Here is a 27,295-nt window from a genome sequence, read left to right as displayed (position 1 = left end):
AGACGATGGACTCTGAAAAACAAACTGAGGGTTCTAGAGGGGAGGGGGGTGGGAGGATGGGTTAGCCTGGTGATGGGTATTAAAGAGGGCACGTTCTGCATGGAGCACTGGGTGTTATGCACAAACAATGAATCATGGAACACTACATCTAAAACTAATGATGTAATGTATGGTGATTAACATAACAATAAAAAATTTTAAAAATCTGTGTCAATAACTTGAGTACCTAGTCATTTGTGGATCTGTTTACATTGTCTTTTTTTCATGGTGTGTTTGGTAATTTAAGAGTTAATGCCAGACATTGTGTTGTTACAGTGGTTCTGTATGCATTGCCTTCTTTCAGAGAGGCTCTATCCTGTTTGTGATACTTTACTAGACAGATCACCTTAATCCAAGTAGTGCTTGATCAGTACCAAAATGAACAGAAATCTATGAAAAGCTCAGATTATTTATTCACTCCTACTTCTAGGGTATAACACTCCAGAGGGCCACTGAGAACCTTGGATGGTTATTAGAGACCTTTGTCCTTGGAAGGTCCTAAACTCCAGTTTAAGAGTTTAAAATTGTAATGCTGCCAAAAATTCAACTCTGTCTCCCTTCAGTTTCTGCTTTGCTTCTTTGACTTTCACCTTAGGCAACTTAAAAATTCAACAAAATTTTTTGAGGCTCAGTCTTCTTTCCTTGCACTTTCATTCTCTCTGGGATTTTGTCTTTAGGCTTGAGTATTTTTACAGCCCCCAAATTGATTATTTTTTCTCCTCAGGCCTGTGAGATTACCTAATTTTCCTGGCTTCCTACCTTTTACCAGCTTCCATCTTTCAGATTCTTAGTCTTCCCCCAATGCCTCATATTATCAAATATTAAGTTTGATTCAGAAATGTAGAATATAGAACAGCTGTGCATTCCCCTTCTTTCTGTGATTTTGGCCCCTCAATTCTGGCTCCATTGACAGTTTTCTGATGTCTCCACATAGGTAGGTATGTTAGTTGGTTTCTTTCTCTTCTCTCTCCCTCCCTCCCTTCTTTTTCTTTCTTTCATTTTATCCAGATGTTTTAATTGTTTTTGGCGGGAACTTCGGCCTGTTATAAGATAATGTATCATAGCTAGAAATTAAAGTCAGTTCCTCCCTTTCCTCATTTTAGTAATACTTATTGGTACCTACTGTATGTCAAGCACTATGTTAGGAGCTGGGGCTATTGCAATAAAGATTGTACCCACTATTCAGGTTAAAAAATAGATTTTTACCAGTATCTTAGAAACTCCCTGTGTACTCCTCCCTCATCCTATCCCACCAAAAGGTAACCATTATCCTGAATTTTATGTTATCACTCTGTTCTTTAGTTTCACATATGCATATATCCTTAAACAGTACTTTATAAAAGTTTTACGCTTTTGAATTTTACAAAATCAAAATCATATTACATATATCCTTTTATTAATTTTTATTCTTAGTACAGCAATTTATATTTTAACAAATAATTCTAGGAAAATATCTAAAGATAGACTACTCAAAACGAAAGAAAGAAACGTGTATGAAGCCCTTTAGCTATGAACAGGGCATAGCACCTATAGTAACTCTGATTTTGCTCTTGTGCTTGTGGATTGTGCTCTCTGAGAACTAGACCATGACTTTGTTCCTCTTTGTTACTGAAGCAAATAGCATACAGTGAAGCTCAGTAAACAAGAGCTAAATTAAGTCAAGAATGAAAAGAAAATTCCCCAGTGGTTATGAGCTGTGGCCACAGGAAACACAGGGTGTCAAAGGTAGAACATAGGTGCTTAATAGTGAGTTTGGGGTTTAGGAGAGGGCAGTGTTTAATTTTTTTTAAGTGTTGAGCATATTAAGAACTGTGTTGCTCAGGGCGCCTGGGTGGCTCAGTCGCTAAGCATCTGCCTTCGGCTCAGGTCATGATCCCAGGGTCCTGGGATCGAGCCCCGCATCGGGCTCCCTGCTCAGCCAGGAGCCTGCTTCCTCCTCTCTCACTCCCCCTGCTTGTGTTCCCTCTCTAGCTGTCTGTCTCTCTCTCTGTCAAATAAATAAATTTAAAAATCTTAAAACAAAACAAAACAAAACACTGTGTTGCTCGAGTGTTTGGGGCTGTTTCTGTTAAGAGGGTCTGGAAAACTGGTCTTGTTCACTCAATGAGATATAATCCTGACATTTCCCTGAGTCAGTTTCAACCCCCACAAAGCATCTTGCTGTGTGTCAGTGTGAAGTTTGTAGACTTGTAATGTGTTTGTGCCAGATGCTACATTGTTGTCCCTTAGCTCTGTTTTGTGACAGATAGATATATAACAAGCATGTCAAAAACTAATAATAGAAAACAGTCTCTTTTTAAATTTTAACTGTATCATAAGGTAAAATACCCCCTCATTCCTCACCCCCTCCCCTGCTACAGTCCATCATGCTTTTTAAACTAGATTCTGCCAGCTAATGAATAATAGAGACAAAACATAGTTCTTTTCACCCTGGTGAAATACTGCATTATTTGTTATTCATGATTTCTTGTTTTCTTGGAAGATTGTTCGGTGAAATATATGAGTGATGTGTACCCTATCATTGCCTGGAGGCCTTTTAGATTTCCTCAGAGTATTTTCCTTCTGTTTTTAATAAACTTGCAAATAGTTGTGGAGAAGAGCCACTGGATGATAGTATAACTAACCTGTTTTAGTACCATATCTTCCCAAACCCACTCCCAAATTAACAAATTCGACATTTTACAGTATTTCTTCACAAGGTATATAGAAGGAGTAAAAGGGGAAAAAAGCTGCTGTCTTTTAAAAATAATCTGGAAGACCCACTTACTACTGCATCTTTCCGGCATCAGGCCTCTTTCTTTGAGCCTGTGTTGTTGCCATCTGCTTTTTGAATAAGGTTCAGCAAATTCAATACAACAGGAAATCCTTTCTGGAGATAGGTAAGTCTTCTGTCCAAGCAGAGCAGAGTCATGTTTTTGCCAATAAAGAGAAAGAAGTGACAGTCTAGATGGCCATGAATGTCCTTGGTTTCCATTGCTGTGCTTGCTGGGTTTAGTTTGGGATCAAGAATCTGTGAGCTGGCCTCATGATTCTCCTCAGAGCCAGAGGGGCTTCTGTTTCAGGAATTCAGGTAGAGAAGAGATACTTCATCTCTATGCCCTGAAATGAAGATTCATTTTCCGAGATCTGAGCTAAGGAACTCTGCAGGGAAGGCAGAGGTTTGCTTTTAAAATTTGCAACAGGTATAAGAATTAACTGCATGCCTTAAAATATATTTTATGTACATATATTTTAAAATTAATAATTTTCACATACCTGAAGCTAAATGATCCAGCAAGCTGATCCATTTGCATAATGCCCCAGACCAAGAAAAATGGAAAAATAAACCTCTTAGAACAATCAAGGTACATTCCAAAGTGACCAGGTGTTAACATCTATTCTTGTTTATAGAATGCTACTATGTACCCATATTTTGTGGAGAGTAGTCAGTCTGAAGCCACACCCCTGGCAATTATAACTATAAATTAGAAGGAAAAAGACAGTTCTAGCAGTATGTCCATGTTTTACATTTAAAATATGACAACTGTTCAAAATAAAGAAGGAAAAAGGAAAAAAACAAAAACAAAAAAACTAAGCATAAGAACTCAAAAAGTTCAGCAGTCTTAGTATTTAGTATATGAGAAAATAGGCATAAAGCTTCAGTAGCTCCAGAGGGCATCAGGGTATTTCAGCATCATTTTGTACCTAGTGTTCAAAGTAACAATTCTGACTCAGGAAGAAAATGTTAAATTCTGTTCCTGGTGTTCAGTTCAGTGAAGTCAGAAAGTGTTTTGCATTTTAGGAAGATTCCAAAACAAAGTTTTAAAAAAAGTATTTAAAGACCCATTTCTAGAGGATTTTGAATTATATCAATTTTATTGTATTTGCATTTTATTTTTGCCTCCTTCAGGTCCAAATTAATTTTTCTTCAGAATTATATGTAAATGTGATCCTTAGGCACAAGCATTATTTCTGTTAAATGCCAAACATACTTAAGTTTAGCCTTTGTTTTAGCCGTTGCTTTGCTCAGTAGTACCTTCATACAAAATCTTCATGACTGTCAAGCTGGCCAGGTTTTGTTTTGCAATTATGTTCCCCAGGAGTTGAGATGAATTGTATGTCTTGCCAATTATGTGTTGCAGTATCATCTGTAGAGTTTACATACACATTGTTGAGGAAGAAAGACCATTTTTCTCTAAGTTCTTTTTTAAAATTTTTGATTGTGGTAAAAAACACATAACATGAAATTTACCATCTTAACCATTTTTTTAAGTGTACAGTTCAGTAGGTTAGCTGTATACATATTGTCGTGTAACAGATCTAGAGCTCTTTCATCTTGCAAAAGGGAAATGCTGTATGCCCACTAAAACAAGTCCTCATTTCCCCTTTCCTCAGTCTCTGGCAGCCATCATTCTACTTTCTTTTTTTTATGACTTTAATTACTTTAGATACCACATACAAGTGGCATTATATGGTATTTATCTTTTTGTGATTGGCTTATTTTACTTGGCATAATGTCCTCAAGATCCATTCATGTTTTAGCATGTGACAGGATTTCCTTCTTTTTAAATACTGAATAGTAATTCCATTGTAATTATATAGCACATTTTCTTTATCAATTGATGAACATTTGAGTTCCTTCTACCTCTTGGCTATTGTGAATAATGCTGCAGTGAACTGGGTATCAGATAGCTCTTCAAGATCTTTTAGTTATTTTGGATATATACCTACAAGTGGGACTCCTGGATTATATGGCAGTTCTGTTTTTAATTTTTTGAGAAACCTCCATATTGTTCCCATAGTGGCTGCACTATTTTATATTCCCACCAACAGTGCATAAGGATTCTGATTTCTCCACATCCATGCCAATATTTGTTATTTTGTTTTACTGATAGTGTCCATTCTAATGGGTATAGGCTAATACCTCATTGTAGTTTTGATTTGCATTTCTCTAATGATTAGTGATGTCAAGCATCTTTTCATATGTGTCCTGACCATTTGTATATCTTCTTTGGGGAAACATCTATTCAAATCTTTTGCTCATTTTTAAATCAGGTGATTTGTTGTTGTTGTTGTTGTTGTTGTCATTGAATTGTAGTTTTTATATATTCTGGATATTAACCCCCTATCAGATACATTGATTACAGATCTTTTCTCTCATTCTGTAGGTTGCCCTTCATATTGTTGATTGTTTCCTTTGATGCACAGTTGTTTTTAAATTTGATGTAGTCCCATTTGCCTATTTTTTGCTTTTGTTGCCTGTATTTTGATGTTATGTCCAAGAAATCGTTCCCAAATCCAATGTCATGAAGGTTTTTCCCCTGTTTCCTTCTAGAAGTTATAGTTTGGGGCCCTATGTTTAGGTCTTTAATACATTTTGTGTTAATTCTTGTGTACGTTATAAGGTAAAGGTTCAACTTAATTCTTTTGCATGTGGATATTCAGTTTTCCCAGCACCATTTATTGAAGAGATTGCCCTTTTTTTTTTTCCCATTGCATGGTACTGGCATCCTTGCATATGTCATTTGATCATTATATATGACGGTTTATTTCTGGGCCTTCTATTCTGTGCCATTGATCTATATATTTGCCATCATGCAGTACCACACTGTTTCAATTATTGTAGCTTTGTAAATGTTTTTGAAATTAGAAAGTATGAGACCTCCAAATTTGTTCTTTGTTTTCAAGATTGCTTTGACTATTTGGGGTTCTAGAGATTACATATGATCTTTAGGATGGTTTTTCTGTTTCTGCAAAAAATGCCATCGGGATTTTAATAGAGATTGCATTGGGTAGCCTGGGAATTCTGACAGTGTTAAGTCTTCCAATCCATGAACATGACTGCCAGTTTCAGCAACGTTTCGTAGTTTTCAGTTTGGTTAAGTTTATTCCTAAGTATTTCATTCTTTTTGAAGCTATTATAAGTGGGATTGTTTTTTAGATGTCCTTTCTGGATTGCGATTGTTTGTGTATAGAAACTCATCAATTTTTGTATGTTGATTTTATATCCTAGAACTTAGCTTAATATGGTTATTAAATCTAACAAGTTTCTTTTTTATTTTTTCTTTTTCTTTTTGGCAAAATCTTTAGGGTTTTCTACATGTAACATTATGTCTTCTGCAAACAGATAATTGTATTTCTTTCTTTCTTTCTTTTTGAATGCCTTTTATTTCTTTCCCAATTACTCTGCCTAGGACTTCCAGTAATGCTGAATGGAAGTGACAGTGGCCTTGCCTTGTTTCTGATCTTATGGGAAAATCTTTCAGCATTTCACCATTGGGCATAATGTTAGCTATAGGCTTTTCATATATGGGCTTCATTATGTTGAGATAGTTTCCTTCTATTCCTAGTTTGTTGAGTGTTTTTATCATGAAAAGGTGTTGAATTTTGTCAAATGCTTTTTCTAAATTACTTGAAATAGTCATGTAGCTTTTGTCCTTCATTTTGTCAGTATGCTGTATTGCATTGAATGATTTGTATGTTGAATTATCGTTGTGTTCCAGGAATAAGTCCCACTTGGTTATGGTGTGTAGTCCTTTTAATGTGCTGAATTTGATTTGCAATTATTTTGTTGAAGATTTTCACATCAATATTAATCAGGAATATTGGTCCATAGTTTTCTTTTCCTATAGTATCTTTGTCTGATTTTGCTATCAGGGTAATGCTGGCTTCACAAAATGAATTAGGAAGTATTTTCAATTTACTTTTTTTGAAGAGTTTGAGGAAAAGTTTGGTGTTAATTTTTCTTTGACTGTTTCGTAGAATTGTTCATTGAGGCTTTCTGGCCCTGGGCTCTTTTCTCCATTGGGAGGTTTTTGATTCAATCTCCTTACTAGTTATAAATCTGTCCAGAATTTTTACTTCTTCATGACTCAGACTTGATAGGCTCTATATTTCTAGGAATCTATTTTTCTCTAAACTCTTGACCACCATCTCTTTCCGTTTGGATCTGGATTACTCCCAGGAACATGACTTTGATTGTAGGTGGTCAAGACTATCCTTTGTATATCTCTGCTGATGCTTAGTAGGTATGGGCATTGTAGGTTCATCGAAGAGGGCATCCAGTCTTGTGAGTAGCTACTTCATTCACAGGGATACCATAAGTCTTAATACAAGATGCTTAGTGTTTATCAAAGGGTATCATGGAACAGCTACCTCTATGGAGGAAGAAGTACTGCTTTTTCCATTTCTACCCTCTTGGACTTCTATGAAGATAAAGGAGAAAGGTTTAGGCTTCAATATCTAAGATGAATGAATGTCTTAAGTACCTAAAATTAATATTTTAAATGAATATTTTAAATGAATGTTAAATTAGAGTAAAATTCTGAAAACTTTTTCCTGTATTACATGAGAATCTTTTTAAAATTCTAAATTTTAAAAATTATAGAAAACAGCTCCTCAGTCCAAATATGATCAACATTAGTTGAGTAGTCATCATACTTACGTAGATTTTTAAAAACTAGTTTGAATACTAAACTAGTTGCCTAATCTTGAAAATGTATAAGTTTGGTTGGGAGGTGGCAGAGTTAAGAGTAGCTACAGAATGGTGATGGCAGATGGAGCAAGAAAGCATGGGAAGCTGATTGCAAATTTGTAACCATTAATAGAAAAATAAGCCAGGATCACTTTTATACTAAGGCAAACATATATAAGCAATAGCACATGAGTTCCATGTAGGTACCACAATATTGAAATACAGCAGGATGATATTCTTTTATTGATGCTTTCTGACTGAATGTTTTTTTCTTTTCTTTGAAAATATAAATTAATTTAAGAATAGAACAAAAGAGTTTGAGGTAACTAATAATATAATTCTGTGTTTTCCATAATAAAACTGGGAAACTTTTTTTTATGCTCAATGGACTTTATATTTGGTCATATTTATCTGATCAGCTAGGGTTTTTTTAACCTTCATTTTTATTTCAAGTTTAGAGTTAGCTTGTAAAGAGACATTCTTATTCCAGTAAACTCCAGATCTGCCTTAAACATTTAAAATTTTCAACTGAATTACTGTTGCAAAACTGTCATATTATTAGGGAATTTAATGCTGTTTTAAGGAATAGCATTAACCTCCAAATTCCAGTGAGGCAGAATATTTAGAGTATACTATTGTATTCTTAGTATCTAAGACTTAGTTTACCTGGATAAATCTATGCTGTATGAATGTTTACTAAATGCAACTCACAAGAAATTTCACATGTTATGTCCATAGTATCACAATCTAGTTAATGAGATAATGACACCACACTGAATTACTCTTCTAAGTATTCTTTGTTTCTTCCTTTCTGCCTAACCTTTTAGCTCTAGAGTGTCTTGAGTCTCACCACTTTGGACCTCTGTCCTTTAAAACCTGTAGGCACTCCCTTAGTGATCTAGTCTTATCTGATTTCATGGCTTTACCTATCATTTTTGTGCAAATCAGTCCTAAATTATATAGCCCAGACATCTCTCCTAAACTCCCTCCTACTTTATCAGCCTGCCTATTTGATACCTACAGTTTCAAATAGGCACTTCACACTTAACATTTACAAAACTGAACTTCTGCTCTTTCTTTCAAATCTTCTCCTCCAGAAGCCTTTCCTAGGTCAATGATGGCACCTCCAGTCTTAAGGTTGCTCAGGCAAAAAAAACCAGAATAAAGTCACCCTTTATTCTTTTCTTCCTCTTATACCCCATATTTAACCTATTAGGACATCTTGGTGTTTCTGCCTTCTTCAAGACTGTACATGAATTTGACTGAATGATTGTTCTTACAAATTAAAAAACTAAGGCTCAGAGAAGTTAAGAGCACATCCCAAGTTCACATAGCTAGTTAGTGATAAAGTCATAATTCGAATTCTTATTTTCTGACTGACCACAAATAATATGCTCTATTCATAATACTAGTGCTTCTGAAAAGTAAGTTACAATTGTTTTTAATTTATATAGTTCAGAAATATCATCTGACCTATTGTATAACTGGATTTTTATAAATAGTGTGTTATTTTGTTTAGGTTCAATAGGAATTTTCTAAGCCCACAGCAGTTATTTCATAAATACTTGCCAACTCAGTTGAATTGATTGGTACTTCTCTCTTCTTGTATATTGCTCTGGGTCAGGAACTGTGTTTTCAATTGTAAGGTATAATTGGTTACAAATTGTGTATTGGGTAAGAAAAAGGCTGGGGGTGGGGGTAGAATTAATGAAATAAAATATTCAAGGAGGTCTCTTAGAAAGCTCTTTGTTAAAATTTTTTGTTTTATCTGTATGAATTTAGAACATGTACTAGCTCTTGATACCTTATATATAAATACTTTCCTATTTCTTGGAATTTTCATAGTATGTAATATTGATCTTGATACCAATCATTAAGCTTAGATTGTGGAATTATTATTTAAATTATTTAGAGTTTTCTCTTCAGGGCTTCTGTATTAGGGAGACATTTTATAACTAAAATCTATTAGATTGTAAGATTTCCTAATTGATCATAATGGCAAAAAGTCAAAGCATTGGCATCTTGGTAGAGAGCAGAAATTAAATTTCAATGTTGATTGTATTCTTGAGACACTCCTGTTTTATTGATGTACTGTTTGTATTTTAATAAAAGTTATTTTGTGCTTATGTAATTAAATGTAGCAGAAATGAAGTATGTTAAGCCAAATTTTATGAGATTTAAGTGATATCTTTGAAAGAAACCAAGATTAAGCTTTTGGAGATGTCTATTATATTTATTGATGTGACATATTTAGAAAGCTGTTCATTTTTTAAAAATTTATGTAAATGTAGAACACTTATCTATGAAAGAGATTTTAGGTAAAGAGCCCTTGGGATCATTATTTTATCTTTATTTTTCTCTTCCAGATTTGCACTTTAAGGTTTACTTGTTATTTCACCAATTTGTTATTTTATTTATTTTATTTTATTTTATTCCAAGGATGAAAATTTGGTGAATATTTAATTCATAGAAGCAATTTTCACATCCCAAATTCTATCCATCTACCTACCTACCTATCTGCCTCTCTTTGCTATGATAGAAATATTTTTCATGGAGTCCTTCTTAAGGCATTCTTATAGGCTTTGGAAATATCTCTTAAAGCAATAAGATTATATTTGAGGCATCAAACCCAAAAGCCATGCCTAGAAATTTACTCCATATGGCAAATGAATGAGTTAAAGTTGTGTGGTGCCTACAGCCATAATGACATGTATTTAGAAAGGAAACTTAGTTTGTAGCATCTAAAAAATGTCTGTTGACAAACAAACCTAAAGTAAGAGTTCAAAAAAGAGATACTTTATTTCTGGAAAATGTGATAGTTCTGTTACCATTTGTAGTGATGGATATCTGTGAGTCTTTATACTGTGAAATAAACTGTGATCAACTCTACTGCTGTCTTTTCTTTTTCATAGTGTATGCCAATTAAAGGTCTAGGATTCGTGCTTGGAGCCTATCAGTGCATTTGCAAAGCAGGATTCTATCATCCTCAAGACTTCTCAGTGAACAACTTTCAGAGTAAGTGTGCTTTGCTTCTCTGCATATGTATGAGTCCACATAATATACACCATTATTAATTATTCAGATTTTCTCTTAACCTTGTTGGAGTTATTTGCTGCAGTCCCCACTGGTCTGACATTCTTTCATCCCTTAAGGAGTTTTTGCTTTGGTTTGTCATCTACTATGCCCTGGAGTACCACAGAATAATGTGTTTATTTTAAGTATGTTTTAGTTTTCAATACATTTCCTGAAAATAATGTTAGCTATGCAGTAAGATCAGTTGAGATTCAGTTATTGAGAGCTGTTGCTACAGAAAGTTCCTAAACCTAACTTTGCTAGTTTGTTTACTTTGTTTATTAATTTGTTTATATATTAGTTTTCTATACAGCATAAAGAGCTACCACAAAGTTAACAGTTTAAAGAACACAAATTTATTATCACACAGTTTTCATTGGTTACCTTTCCAGTCACAGGTTAGCTTGGTTCCCTGTCTCACCAGGCTAAAATTAAGGTGTCATCTGGGATGCAATCTGATCCGAGGTGCAGGGTCTTCTTCCAAGCTCATTCAGGTCAGTATCTTGCAGGCTCCCCCCCTTTTTTTTGCTAGATTTTAGTCTACTCTCAGCTCCTAAGAGTTCCTTAAAGCCTGTCCTTGTGACCCTCTTACAACATTGCAGCTCACCTCTTCAAGGCTAGCAAAACAATTTCCTCACTCTGCTCAGACTGAATCATATATAACATAAAATAATCATGAGAGTGAGCATCCATCCCATCATTTTGCCAGATAATGTAACCTAACTGAAGGAGAGACTATCTCCTCATATTTACAGGTCCACTCACATTCCAGGGGAGGTGATTATACAGGGTGTATACTCCACAATCAAAACTTGGTCATCTGCTATTTTATTCCTACTCCAGAAAATGTCAGGGTTACAATTTGAATATTGATTTTTTACTTTATCTCTAGAGAATGCAGTGTTACCACACTGGCTTGTAGCCAGCTATTGGATATAAAGAAGGAGTGTAGTAGTAAAAGGAGTGGTTTTATAGGAAGTTAGGGCTTGGGGTTACTGAAACTGAGGTACAGGTATCTTTTAGATAGCCATTCACAAATCTGCAAGCCTTATTATTGGTCTGTATAGGAATTTGCATTTCTACTAGGCATAGTTCAAAGGGTACATTGAGATTGAGACCTGAGTTTCTTCCCCTGGGAATTTTGGTAGACATTTGTAGATTTTTTTTGTTTTGTTTCCTCCTGGAAAACATTATTCTTGGTATTGAATCTGTTTACATTTAACATATAGGCTCTGGAGATGAGTAACATTTTGCTATCTCCTCTGTCATATAGTTCAGAATTCAGCCTTTGTTCTGATTAATAGTTACAGGTATAATTCTAAGATGGCCTCCAAGCTTCTGTTCCCACAGGCCCTGTCCAATACCTTCTCTTAAGTGTGGGTGGGATCTGTGAATACAGTGAGGTAGTGACTCACTCACTCCCTGCTTAGGCTACATTATATAGCAAAGGTGATGGTATAGTCAGCTATGTGATTACATTGCATTAAATAAGATTCCCTCCCAGCATAGCCAACTGAAGAGAGATTCTAGTGCTGGCCTTGAAGAAGTAAACTACCTTGTTGTGAGAGGGCCACATGGCTAAAACCTGAGTGCGGCCTCTGAGAGCTGAGAGCAAATCTCATGGACAGCAACCAAGGAAACATGGACCTCAGTTCTATAACTTCAAGCAACTAAATTTTTCTAGAAGCCTGAATATACATGGAAGAGGATCTTAAGCTCCAGATGAGAATACAGCCAGGCCAAAACCTTGATTTCAGTCTAGTGAGACCCCGAGCAGAGAGCCCAGTTACCCTATGTCCACACTTCTGATCAACAGAAACTGGGAAATAATGAATAGGTATTTTAAGCCCCCAAATTTCCAGTAATTTGTTATGTAGCAATAGAAAACTAATACAATAGCAGTGATGATAACATTTTCAGGGTAGGTATGCTTTTCCTTGTATCTGTGGCAATACCAGGGCTACTTTGGCATTCCTCACATTTATGGTCCAGACATAACAGATGATTCAACACCGAAGGATTAAGGGAATAGGTTTTAGCTTATGTTCTGTGAAGGTATTTTGTATCTGGTTTACCCACATTTGTTCTCAGCTCCCACTATGTGACTGAAATAAAACATCTAAATATTTTAGAACCAGAGAATGACTATGCCATTTGCTTATAACACCACCAGGAGAAACTAGTTAACCTTTAACAACTTATCTTTATTTAATTTGCACACTCCTACTTTCTTCCTTATTTTAAAAGCCAGTGTTTTTCACTGGACCTACTTTCTCTAAGAAAAGGCAGCTTCTCTGTGTAAATCTAACTCCTGTGTTGTACACATTGCAGCCATGGAAAAGAGGCCACAGTTTTTAAAAGATGGTCTATATTTAGACATTAGCTGTGATTCAGCTTTGACCTTAGCACATACTTAACCAGACCTAACCTTCCTCAATGACAGAGCAGAAAGCTAGCTACGTGTTATAATTTGAAGTCAGTAAAGTGCGCTTTGACCAAAACTGTCTTTCCTGATGGCCTTGTCAGGTTGCAGGAAAATCCATTATTATTCACTCCTTGTCCTAAAGAAAGAATACAGCAATCTGACCAAGAATGCAAGTTATAACTTACCAGGGTCATCAACTAAGGACTGTCCAAACATTTTTTGTATTCCTTATTATTATTAAAGACATTTACTATTTATTTCTGCGTTTTAATACATTCAGTCTTTTAATCATAGTATCCAGGCAGTTCGTATTGACAGTTGTTTTCTTATGTTCTTAAGGAGCTACCCATGACTTAAGGAATGACTATGGGTAGCTCTGGAACCAAGGGTAAAGAGGCATTGAAGATCCCCAAAATGAGATAACATATGTGAACCTGCAAGCATAGTACATGGCATGTGATAAGTGTTCGTAGGTGTAGTTAAGTGATAAACAAACATCAGTGATGTATGTAAAGAGATAATCCTTAAACATCATTGGTCATTAGCACTTGGTCTCACATTTTATCATATTACAATAACTAATTTTTTAAAACTAGAACTTTTGGAGAATGAATTTGACATGGGGGACAGCAGAAGTATAACAACCAGTACTGCATTGAGAAGGGCAGTAGGAAGAATACTTGGGAGCTAGAGGCAACAGGAAGAAATTAGTTGCCTGATCAGGAGAATAGGATACAGAAAACAGGAAAGAACGTACCTCAAAGATTAAATTCACTTACTTTACAGTTCTACATCTAAAACAAGATCGGAAATCCCCACATCTGTTATTGTCATGTTATTGCATTTGGAGAGAAGAGCTGAGATATAGTGCTGACGTCTTAGAGAAAATGTAACCGTGACTTAAAAATCCTGTTAAACTATGAAGTGATTTGAAATCTTTATTCAGACTAAGACCCGCAGTAAACAAAGGGCTTGTAAAGACCAACAAGAATATGTTTAAATGACATGATTTAAAATTGTGCTGACAGCCCAGAGACTGTGTTCCTGGCATCTCTCTTGAAATTGGTGGTCATATGTGAACTAATAAGATCTGACACCTGGATGGTAGCAGGATTTCAGAATAACCAAGTACTGATGTATAACTGTCTCTTCAAATCCAGGCTGTTCACTTCCAGGTTGATGAAAAAGAAGAAACTTACGACATGCTCGTCTCTCTCAAATCCATCTATCTTAATATGAATTCTGTCTTCAGTGAAACCTCTTTTTTCTCTTTTCTGTAGATACATTCCCAGCCTTTCAGTCTTACTTCTCTTGTCTTTTGGATTGACTTTGGCTCATTGTACCTTTCCAGAAAAACCTAATTACAAATGACCCAAACAGGGACTAAAGCAGTCCCTGTTTTGGCAACTCTTGTGTTAATGATGGGATTGGGGGGAAGACAAGAATGTAGAGATTTTAAAAAGGTATTACCTTGGGAGAAAAGAAAAAGAAGCTCTTTGAAAGCAGGTACAATATAGCGATGCTGTGCTCTAAGCAAACTGTTAAGCAAGGCTAACCTTTCTGGAATAAGTTTATCTCTCCTCTTTTTCATGGCCAGTGAGCGGGAGATACTTGGCTTTCTGTAGACTAGGTCCTGTATCAGTCTCTAATACCAACCCCAAATTTAGAACAGATTAAGGGAGCTTGAACATCACAGTCTCATTATCAGCATTATCACTTTTGCTGTTGATCTGACTTCAGCCTTGTGGTCTCATTCACTTTTGCTGTATTACAAATTGATCAGTTTTATTCCAGTTATAGTAGCACACTTATCCATCTAGTTGTGCTTTTGTTTTTGCCTCATTCATCTGCCTAGTTTTCAGTTTTCATGTCTTCCTTCATTAGTCCTGCTCATAGTGAATGGAGTCCAGTCACTCGATGTGTCTGGAAGATCTGGAAGATGGGGTGAGTTGCCAGTGGAAGGGTTCCCAGTGCTGTCCACGTTCTTGGACTCTTGACTATTGCATTAAACTGTTAATCTTTGACTATATTCTTTCCAGCTGTTGGGACATACTCCATACCATGTTGGACTTCCCTGGTTGTTAAATTTCTACCAGAGCTGGATTTCTATCATAGTTTAGCACAGTAATTAAGAGCATGGTCTTTGGAGTAAGTCCAACTTGGGTTTGAATCCTGGCTCTACTACTTACTTGCACTGTGCTATATTCTTTAATTTCCCTAACCTTCATTTATGACATATGTAAAATTGGGATAATATTACATGTTTTATAAAGTTGTTATAATGATTAAATAATAAATTCAAAGTTATAATCATGGCAGTTGGCACATATTAAATGCTCAAAAATATTGTTTTTAGTTTGTATCTATTCCAGTCCCCTCTTTCCCCAAGTATCTCCCCATTTTTATTCCTTTCATCTAGTATCTGCCCCACTTCCCAGCAGAAAATCATATTTCCATGTCCCAGATTTTTTCTTTAAATCTTTAAAATGGGCCCCACTCTCATATATAATATCCAGTCATCCAAAAATCTCCCTTCTTCCTACTATCCAAAAATTTACTTCATTAGATTAAAAAATATTTCTATTACTGCTTTTATTTAGTTACATTATTTTACTTTATTGGACTGCTAATTTGATATTCACTTTTGTAGACAATCATCTTCCCCAAAATATTAAAAAAAAAAAACCCTCTGGCAGGGAAATTTGACTGTCAGTCATTCACAAATAATCTCATTGTAATAGGCAGAATGATGTCGGTTCCCAGCCCCCAAAGATGTGCATGTTCCCATTTTTATAATCTGTGACTGTGTTACCTCACATGGCAAAAAGGGACTTTGCTGATGTGATTAAGTTACAGACCTTGAGATGAGAAGATAATCCTCGATTATTGGGACCATTCTAATCATATCAGTCCCAAATAGCAGAAAACTTTCCTGGCTGTAGTCAAGAGACAGAAGTGAGGGCACAAGGGTCAGAGAAATACTACATTGCAGGGTTTGAAGATGGAGAAATAAATTCACCCAAGGAATGTAGGTGGTCTCAGGAAACTGGAAAAGGCAAGGAAATGGAATCTTCTCTAGATCCTCCAGGAAAAAATAAATACAGGCCTGCTGATACCTTGATTTTAGCCAAGTGAGACCCATGTCAGACTTCTGACCTATAGAAGTATAAGAATGAAATAACTATATTATATTTCATTTAAGAAGCAATATAAATTTGTGTTGTTTTAAGACACTGAGTTTGTGGGAATTTCTTATAGCAGCAGTAGAAAACTAGTACACTCAGTTAGCTTGCTTCCCACCCAACATTCATTCCAGTGTTCACAGTAGGCCATAGTGCTTTCTCTAGAGGAAATTGTTCAAAATTCCAAATAATTGACTCAGAACAATTTATAATCTGGTGGGTCTTTGAGTCATTCATACTTGGGTTTAAATCTTGTGTCCACTTACTAGCAGGAGAATTGGGCAAGTTTCTCATACATTCTGAGATTCTCTTTCCATATTCATAAAGCAGGAATAGTGGAATCTATTCCTTGCCTATTGTGAGGAAGGAGTAAATGAGATGACATATCATATCCCAAAATGGTGGTGATTGTTATATTAATGTGAATATGGAGAATTTAGTCCTTTTGTTTATAGTATTTATATATTGGATGTCGTGGGGATTGAATGAGTAAAGTGTCTACGGGCAAAAAATCCATTTGTGTTTTATAATTTTATAAGTCATATCAGAATCTTTCTAAGATCTAAATGGTATTTTTGTCCAAAGAAAAATGCTACTAAAAATGTTGGAGACAATAGAAAAATGATAAAATGTATAGGTAAGCATATATCAAGCTAGGGAAAAGCTTGAACTCTGACTATATTCATGGTGAGGAAATATAAATTTTAAAATGCATGCACTGGGCTTTATATTGAACTTATTTTCACAACTAGCCATTCGTGATGCAAGTATATGATGGTATATTAGCTAATCCTGATTTTAGGATATGCAAATATACATTCATGCCCTAACAGTAAGAATCTTTTTGGATAGCAGTCTATATATAAGCATATTCAGCTAACTCTTCTCTCCATGTGGATATTATAGATATTGAACCAAATATACATAGAAATCTCCTGATTGTGTTGGTTACTCATGTACATGTACCTTTTTCCACTTAATTTTTGGATGTGATTTTAACAACCTGAAGACTGGAGGCAGATTATTTCATCATCCTAAACCATGAAATAACAAATAACAAATATATCTTCCCATGGTTAGCTAATTGCAGCATCTTAACTACAAACCTTGGTGGATGAATATGTTCCCTCTAGTTCTTCTCTCCCCAATGCCCCGATTCTAATGAAGAAGCAAATATGTGTATGGAAAGAAAGGAGATGTTTAACCTAATGATGATTTCAGATGAGCATTATTTGTACCTAGAGCTAATGTTGACCTCTCATTGTCTGAATTGATTCTGTTACTTTGAGCTGAATTATGTTTATTGTTTGTGATCCATCTTTTTCTCATGCCTGTAGAATGGAAGGAGGAGGGGGTTTTGGCAAATGGGCACATGGGCTAGTCTTGCAAAGGTCTGGCCTCTATCTTCCTCTGCCAGAAACAGTTCCTATCACTGAGGGCTACAGTACCTCCAACAAGGGACCTCTGATTGGTTTGTTGATTGATTTATGTCCAAAAAATCCATCTGCCAAAAAATATTACTGAGCACCAACTGTCCCAGACATTCTTTTAAGCAGTGCAAGAAAAAAGTGTCTAAGCTTCCAGGACAGACCCACATCTTCCCAGAACATATTGCAATACCCACAAACAACAAATGAAGGCAGTCTTGAGTAAAATACAACTCAGTGTTCAATATTAATAAATAGGGTCAAATGTAAGAGCTTTAAGATTTAACTGGCCTTAAAAGGTAGTCGTGTTTTCTCTCCATACTCCAAATATTCAAATATTACCTTTTTGCTCTTGTGAAAACAGTTTTATACTTCTGACACTTAAGAATCTTACTCAGCAAAACACTTGATATTTCTATCTGATGTTTGTACTGAAATTTATAATTTCTACTTCAATCTACCCTACCCACTTCAACTCATTCTTTTCTAAATCAGAAACTCTGTACTTTTCTTCCATAAAATGTAAGAAGAAAACTTTCTGTGGTACCTTTTGACAGTAGGTACCACAAGTCATAAAAATGTGGGTACATTTTGATCTATCAGTTCTATACTTCTATTCCAAGGAAATATCAATCTAAGAGATTAAGAAAGTTGTATATTTTTTATAAAAGAAAAAGAAGAGCGAAGAAAAGTACCCCTTTAATTTGTTCATTAGTTGAATCTTCAGAAAACCAAACCAAAAAACTGATACTTTAAGAAAATTTTTGAAAAGTTTTAGTGTTTCATTAGCAATGACCAAATTTACCCTTGGGTTTTTATGGTAGATGACAAAATTTCTCAATGGACACCCAATGTAATTTTTGTTTTGGTAGAAGGCATTCAAATAAAACTTTGCCACATAAGTTTTCTAATGTTACCTACTAATTTCATTTGCAATTCTCATGACAGTATTACCTTGTTGAAGGAGAAAGTTTAAGTTACTGCATTATTTGTAATATTATTTGTAAGGACAACTTCTAATTTTAATAATGCAGTTTAATCTTTCCTGAACTTTTTTTTTGTGGAAACTGGTATTGCTATGGGAATGACAGCACTATTTTTTTTTTATTATGTTCAGTTAGCCACTGTATAGTACATCATTAGTTTTTGATGGAGTGTTCAGTGATTCATCAGTTACGTATAACACCCAGTGCACATCACAACACGTGCCCTCCTTAATACCCATCACCTTGTTACCCCCTCCTCTCAATTCCCTCCCCTCTGAGACCCTCAGTTCATTTCCTGGGGTCCATAGTCTCTCATGGTTCATCTCCCTCTCCGATTTCTCCCTGTTCAGATTTCCCTCCCTTCTCCTGTGGTCCTTCATGCTATTCCTTATGTTCCACATATGAGTGAAACCATATGATAATTGTCTTTCTCTGCTTGACTTGCTTCACTTAGCATAATCCCCTCCAGTTCCATCCATGTTGATGCAAATGGTCAGTATTCATCTTTTCTGATGGCTGAATAATATTCCATTGTATATATGTACCACATCTTCTGAAATTCAGATTTAACAAAGTGAAAGGATGACTAAGAAAATTATTAAAAACTATGTCTCTGCATTTTTTGTTATTTTGAATTGTCTAACTTATTTCAATAGATTTTTTTTAAATCTCCAAATAGAGTGAAATATTTAGAAAAGCATTGTTAATACTGTTAACTGTTCTAATATTAGAATATCAAAAAGCAGTACAAAGTTTAAAAGGACAGCATAAAAATGAAGAACTCACTATGGAATCATCTCTACTTTCTAGTTTAATGATAGAAAGTATTACACTTTATTATTCAATGTAAAATAATGTAGCCAACAGTAACATACAGGTACAGGATTTAATAATTATTATATGCATCTATTATACATTATTTTTCATAGCAGTATGTTTGTTGTGTTATTACAATCTTAAAATTTTACTGATTCATACTTTGTAAAACAAAAATGTTATGAAACATTGAAACTTGCAAACTGATCAGCAGAGTTTTTTGGAAGACTAGAAATTTTTTTTTTCATTTCCAAGAGTATGGATTTAATTTTCTGGAATGAGATTCTCTTATCAGTATTTATTTCTTTTTTTTATTATGTTAAGTTAGCCAACATATAGTACATCATTAGTTTTTGTTGTAGTGTTCTTCATTAATAATGTTCCAAATCAGAGACTAGAGACATGGCACCTAAATGCAATGCATCATCTAGATTTCATCCTGGTTGGATGAAAATAGCTACAAAAGAAATAACTGAGAATTTATGGAATTTTAATATGGACTATTCATAAAAAAATATTGTATAAGTATTAAATCTCCCAACTTTGATAATCATAATGTAGATTTACATGAGAATGCTCTTTTCTTAGGATGTACAAACTGAAGTATTTATGAGTAAAGGGACACAATATCTCTAATTTACTCTCAAATGGGTCAGAAAAAGTAGTGTACATGTAAATCTATAAACATCTATCAATCTGTCCAGGGACTATGAATGATAATGTAAATGCTATAGAATATAAATAGTGGATCTGGGTAAATAATATATGGATTTTTTCCCCATTTTTGTTATGTTTTGTAAATTTAAGGTGTATAGCATATTACTTTGATACATTTCTTTATTTTAATATGATTTCCATTGAGGCAATATTTGTTACATCATTATAGTCCAATATTATTATCTATATTCATTATACTATGTACTAGAGCTCTACAGCTTATATACTACTCGTTACAAGTTTGTAATCTTAAACACCATCAGTCTTATCGTCCTCAACCCCATCTCCTGGTAACTGCCACTTTGATCTCTATTTTTTAAGGTTTTGACTTTTTTGGATTCCACATAAAAGTGATTGATATCATACTGTACTTTTCTTTCTCTGTCTGATTTATCTCTTGTAGAATAATCCATCTATGGTGTCAGAAATGTCAGGATATTCCCCTTTCTCATGGCTGAATAATACTCCCTTGTGCACATATACCACATTTTTAATGTATATGTATGGAATTTATTTGTACCATTCTTGCATCTTTCCTGTACATTTCAAATTATATCAAAATTAAAAGTTAAAAAATCTAATTTTTAGAACATTGTTTTAATTCAGAGGTCTGAAATTTTTCAACACTTATAGCATTGATGAGTTAATTAGGTCTTTGGGATTTGGAGCAAAAATTCACTTTGTTATTCACTGCTATCTAAAGGGTCACAAATTTAAAATATGTTTTTATTATAAAAATATTACATGTTCATTAAAGAAAATTTTGGAGTGTATAGAGAAGAATTTCAAAAGCCATTTGAAATCTGTTGATAATTTCATTCTTTAAGTTTATTGTTTTTATAAAATGTGTGTACATATGATCTTTCTGAAAACTTGGTATTATATTTATTTAATATAATACATAGTCTTCTTGAATGTAATTTTAATAGCTCCATAGAATTCCATTGAGTAAATGTACTGTGATTTACTTACCCATTCTAAAGTTTCTATTTTTACTAGTTTATATAAATATAAAACTATACTTAAATAAAAATGCCCCGAAGTTTTGTGTTTTTCTGAGATCAGTGTAGTAAAATTAAAGTAAGAAAAAAGGTTAACATATTGTTCACAAATTTCACAATTTATCTCACCAGGCTCATGTTTACAGGTGAATATTTGATTCCTCAGATATCCTCTGGTGCCACTATAAGCTTCTCCCAATGTCCTTTTTTATATTTTTGCTCAAGGCAGCATACTTGATCATCCATATAATGAGCTGAAAAGCTGCTATCGATTGCCAAAGCTCATAGCTCTTCATATTTGTCATTTGTCTTCAGGAAGCATTTGTTTTATCTGAAAGTTCCAGGTGTTATCTTCATTTTTAAGCTTTAGCAAAGCAGATTGGGATTCTGTGCATGGAGGATGTTTTTAAGTTGCTCAGAACTGAGATTCCCAAATCAAATTATCCTCCAAGATGATTTCTAAACACACTTTCCCATACGTTCCAAAGACACCTGTAATAACTCCTATTCCCAACATATTTTTCCAATTTGTGTCTAGCATTTTGAAAAATACCATTTTGAATGAATTCTTAAGCATAAATGATTTGAGAGCCTGAAGATTTGTTGGGTTGAATATTTTCAGCTATACACTTGTATTGCATTTATTCATTTTGGAAGAGCACTTTCATCATTAGCAATTATTTGCTGAGTATTCAATATGTATAAAATACTGTGTTCAGTGCTGAGTGCATAAAGAGATATAAATCATGACCCCTGTCCTCTAGGAACTTAAATTTTTAAGCCATCATAAATTAAGGTACCATTTAGTAAATTAACAAAAAGCCCATTATTATTATTTAGTAGTAGTATGATTTCTACTAGCTGCATATATTCCCTTGTCCTGGATAGAGAACTTCAGCATAAATTGATAACATGTTTTTGGAACCAGAAGATTATTTAATCATGCTTTGAGTCCTATAGGAAGTACCGAATGTAGAAAGTTCTATCTGTAATAATAGCTTTTTTGCACTTTAGAAATCGGGTCTCTGACTTGTGGTTTTTCTTTCTCTCCATTTTACCACTTTGTGTCCCTTACAGAACCTCATGATTTTTCATATTCAAATAAAGTTAAGACATTTATTAAAGAGGAAATTTCTCATGAAAGCACTTCACTATTCAACATTTGTGGGTTGATCTTCTGATACTTCTGAGAACAAAGAATAAAATGTGATCATAATTTATTTTCTAACAAATTGCTTTTATCCACAAATATTGAAGCATTCGTCTAACCAACATAATTTAGTATTACCTATATGAAGAAATACAGAATGGTTTGGACTTATCAATTTCCAGCCTTAAATCTAGCTGCTACTATGTTAGTAGACATAATACCTGTAACTTATTTCAGCCTTACCTGGGGAAGATAATGCAGTGTATGAGCTTTTTCTGTTGTATGTCCTGCACTCATGATTGTATTTTATGGCCCAGTATACTGGATCTTTTGTAATATTAATCTAGGTTGGAAAATATAAAATGATTGTCCTATTCTTATTGCTCTCACAGCTTATTTGGGTACAGCATATACATCTGTAGAACTTTAGCCATAGGCAGAGTTAGAAGAACACAGGCAGATAAACATAGTCACAAGGACTTGGAGCATCAGGAAGAGAAGTGAACAGAGCCAGAGTGCATTAGGCATGAAAAGTCCTCTATGTTGGTGTAGATCTGGATAATAGGTTGGTGAAGAGAATAATGGGAGAGAGTAGATAAGTTTAAGTCCAGCTTTGGACAGCAGAAATGGACTGTTCAACAGTACTGTCTGAGATGATTGTGTTCCTCAATGCTACCTTGCATTCAGTAGGTTGCAATAGGTTGAAGATAGACAAGTAACTCAGTCTCCCCAGTAAATCAGGATTGGGAGACATTACGATCACTGTGAAAGAACCTTTATTTATGTGAATAACAAAATATATCAATGTAGAGGGGACCGTAATTAGGAAATAAAGATGAGCAACAAAATTGGACTAGTGAAAGAATTGTGTCTCTATCATAATACAGAAATGATGTCTAAGTCTCATTTAGGAATAAGTTTTTCTGGTAAGAGAAAGAAGGATGGAAGAGAGGCTAATTTTCGTTAATTATATAAATGTAATACACAATAAATTTCAGAAAGAATGTATTCCTTATTTTAAAGTTCTGTACTTCCAATTAGTTAACATACAGTGTTACATTAGTTTCAGGTGTACAGTATAGTGATTTAACACTTCCACATCACCCTGTGCTCATCACAAGTACCCTCCTTAACCCCCATCACCTATTTAACCCATTGCCCACACACCTCCCCTCTAGTAACCATCAGTTCTCTATACTTGAGAGTCTGTTTCTTGGTTTGTCTGTCTGTCTGTCTCTCTTTCTGTTTTTCCCTTTGCTCGTTTGTTTTGTTTCTTAAATTCCACATATGAGTGAAATCAAATGGTATTTGTCTTTCTCTGACTGACTTATTTCATTTAGCATTATACTCTAGCTCCATCCATATCATTGCAAATGGCAAGATTTTATTCTTTTTCCTGGCTGAGTAATATTTCATTATATATATCTCACATTCACTATATATATCTCACATTTATTATATATATTTCACATTCATTATCTATATCTCACATCCTCTTTATCCATTCATCAATCCATGGACACTTGGGCTGTTTTCATGATTTGGCTATTGTAAATAATGCTGGTATAAACATCAGGGTGCATGTATCCCTTTGAATTATGTTTTTGTATTCTTTGGGTAAATACCTCATAGTGCAGTTGCTGGATCGCAATAGGATAGTTCTATTTTTAACTTTTTTTTAGAGGGGGAGGGGGAATAAGAAGAAGAGGGAGAGGGAGAACCTTAGGCAGGCTCCATGCCAGTGTAGAGCCCAATGCAGGGCTCGATTGCACAACCCTGAGATCATGACCTGAACACAAATCAAGAGTCAGATGCTTAACTAACTGGGCCACCCAGGCACCCCTATTTTTAGCTTTTTAAGGAACCTCCATACTGTTTTCCAGAGTGGCTGTCCTAGTTGGTATTCCTACCAACATTGCAGGATTGTTCCTTTTTCTCCACATCCTCAACAACACCTGTGGTTTTTTTGTTTTGTTGATGTGAACCATTCTCACAGGTATGAGGTGATATCTCATTGTGATTTTGATTTGCTGTTCCCTGATGATTAGTGATGTTGAGCATCTTTTCATGTGTCTGTTGGCCATCTGTATATCTTCTTTGGAGAAATGTCTGTTTATCTCTTCTGCCCATTTTTAAATTGGATTATATGGTTTTTGGGTGTTGAGTTTTATAAGTTCTTTATATATTTTGGATATTAGCCCTTTAGTGGATATGTCATTTGCAAATATCTTCTCCCATTCTGTAGGTTGTCTTTTAGTTTTGTTGATTTTTTTTCACTGTGCAAAAGCTTTTTTGCTTTTGTTTCCCTTGCCTCAGGAGACATATGTAGAAAGAAGTTGCTATGGCGGATGTCAAAGAGGTTATTGCCAGTGTTCTCCTCTAGCATATTTCTGGTTTCCTGTCTCACATTGAGGTCTTTCATTGATTTTAAATTTATTTTTGTGTATGGTGTAAGAAAGTGGTCCAGTTGCATTCTTTTGCATGTGGCTGTCCAGTTTTCCCAACACCATTGTAGAAGATTCACCATGTAGTTGAGGATTTATTTCTGGGTTTTGTATTCTGTTTCATTGATCTCTGTGTCTGTTTTTGTGCCAGTACCATATGGTTTTGATTACTACAGCTTGTAATATAACTTCGAAGTTTGGAATTGTGATGCCTCCAGCTTTGGTTTTCTTTTTCAAGATTGCTTTGGCTATTTGGGGTCTTGTGGTTCCATACAAATTTTAGGATTGTTTATTCTAGCTCTGTGAAAAATGTTGTTGGTATTTTGATGGGATACCATTAAATGTGTAGATTGCTTTGTGTAGCATGGACATTTTAAAAATATTTGTTCTTGGGGCGCCTGGGTGGCTCAGCCATTAAGCGTCTGCCTTCGGCTCAGGTCATGATCCCAGCATCCTGGGATCGAGCCCCTCATTGGGCTCCCTGCTCGGCAGGAAGCCTGCTTCTCCCTTACCCACTCCCCCTGTTTGTGTTCCCTCTCTCACTGTGTCTCTCCCTGTCAAATAAAAAAAATCTTTAAAAAAATAAATAAAAATAAATAAATAAAAATAAAAATATTTGTTCTTCCAGTCCATAAGCATGGGATGTCTTTCCATTTCTTTGTGTCATTTTCAGTTTCTTTCATCAGTGTTTTACAGTTTTCACAGTACAAGTCTTTCATCCCTTTGGTTAGGTTTATTCCTAGATATCTTACTATTTTTGGTACAAATGTAAATGGGATTGTTTTCTTAATTTCTTTCTCCTGCTTCATTATTGGTGTATAGAAATGCAACAGATTTCTGTATGTTGATTTTTTATCCTGTGACTTTACTGAATTTGTGCATCAGTTCTGGCAGTTTTTTGGTGGTCTTTCAGGTTTCCTATATAGAGTATCATGTCATCTGCAAATAGTGAAAATTTTATTTCTTCCTTGCTGATTTGAATACCTTTTATTTCTTTTTGTTGTCTGATTGCTGTGGCTAGGACTTCCAGTACTATGTTGAATAAAAGTGTGAGAGTGGACATTCCTGTCTTGTTCCTGATCTTAGGGGAAAAGTTCTCAGTTTTTCTGCATTAAGGATGATGTTAGCTGTGGGTTTTTCATACGTGGCCTTTATTAATTTGAGGTATGTTCCCTCTAAAGCTACTTTGTTGAGGATTTTTACAAATGGATGCTGTATTTTGTCAAATGCTTTTTCTGCACCTACTGAAATGATCATATGGTTCTTATCCTTTTTCTTATTGATGTGATATATCACATTGATTTGTGAACATTGAACCACCCTTGCAAGCCAGAATAAATCCTACATGATTGTGGCAAATGGTTTTTTTAATATATTGTTGAATTCGGTTTGCTAGTATTTTATTAAGGATTTTTGCGTCTGTGGTCATCAGGGATATCAGCCTGTAGTTCTCCTTTTTAATGGTGTCTTTATCTGGTTTTGGTATCAGGATAATGCTGGGCTCATAGAATGAATTTGGAAGTTTTCTTCCTTTTCTGTTTTTGGAATATTTTGAGAAGATTAGGTATTAACCCTTCTTTAAATGTTTGGTAGAATTCGTCTATGAAGCCATCTGGTCCTGGACTTTTGTTTTTTGGGAGTTTTTTGATTATTGATTCAATTTCTTTGATGGTTATTGGCCTGTTCAACTTTTCTATTTCTTCCTGTTTCAAGTTTGGTAGTTTACATGTTTCTAGGATTTTACTCATTTCTTCTAGGTTGTCCAGTTTGTTGACATATAGTTTTTCATATTATTTCATAATTGTATTTCTATTGTGTTGGTTATTTCTCCTCTCTCATTTGTGATTTATTTATTTGAGCCCTTTCTCTTTTTTTTTTTCTTGATAAGTCTGGCTAAAGGTTTATCAATCTTATTGATCTTTTCAAAGAACCAGCTCCTGGTTTCATTGATTGGTTCTAATGTTTTTTTAGTTTTTATTTCTGCTCTAGTCTTTATTCTTTCCTTCATGAAGCTGCTGATTTTAGGCTTTGTTTGTTATTCTTTTTTTAGTCTCTTTAAGTTGTTTGAGATTTTTCTTGCTTCTTGAGGTAGGCCTGTATTGCTATAAACTTCCCTCTTAGAACTGCTTTTGCTGTATCCAAAGGTTTTGGACCATCATGTTTTCATTTTCATTTTTTCCCATGTACTTTTTGTTTGTTTGTTTTTCTTTTTTTTTAATTTTATTTTATTATGTTATGTTAGTCACCATATAATACATCATTAGTTTTTTTTTTATTCTTATGTTAATCCCCATACATTACATCATTAGTTTTAGATGAAGTGTTCCATGATTCATTGTTTGTGCATAGCACCCAGTGCTCCATGCAGAATGTGCCCTCCTCAATACCCACCACCAGGCTAACCCATCCTCCCACCCCTCTCCCCTCTAGAACCCTCAGTTTGTTTTTCAGAGTCCATCGTCTCTCATGGTTTGTCTACCCCTCCAATTTCCCCCGCTTCATTCTTCCCCTCCCGCTACCTTCTTCTTCTTCTTCTTTTTTTTTCTTAACATATATTGCATTATTTGTTTCAGAGGTACAGAT

At 34.7% G+C, this 27,295-nt stretch overlaps 1 protein-coding gene across 1 annotated transcript in view; it reads left to right on the top strand.

The window, feature by feature from the left end:
* GPR158 (G protein-coupled receptor 158) overlaps nt 1–27,295 on the top strand; it is a 400,766-nt gene that overhangs the window by 192,226 nt on the left and 181,245 nt on the right. The window contains exon 3 of the mRNA XM_081820774.1: nt 10,405–10,507. Coding sequence (XP_081676900.1) covers nt 10,405–10,507 — 103 coding nt within the window. The remainder of the gene's footprint in view (nt 1–10,404; nt 10,508–27,295) is intronic.

The sequence above is a fragment of the Leptonychotes weddellii genome, chromosome 5 (assembly GCF_054177405.1).
Source record: "Leptonychotes weddellii isolate Sample4059 chromosome 5, ASM5417740v2, whole genome shotgun sequence".
NCBI classification, from domain to species: Eukaryota; Metazoa; Chordata; class Mammalia; order Carnivora; family Phocidae; genus Leptonychotes; species Leptonychotes weddellii.
The sequence above is the reverse complement of the archived record's forward strand: the minus strand, read 5'-3'. Positions and strand labels throughout refer to the sequence as shown.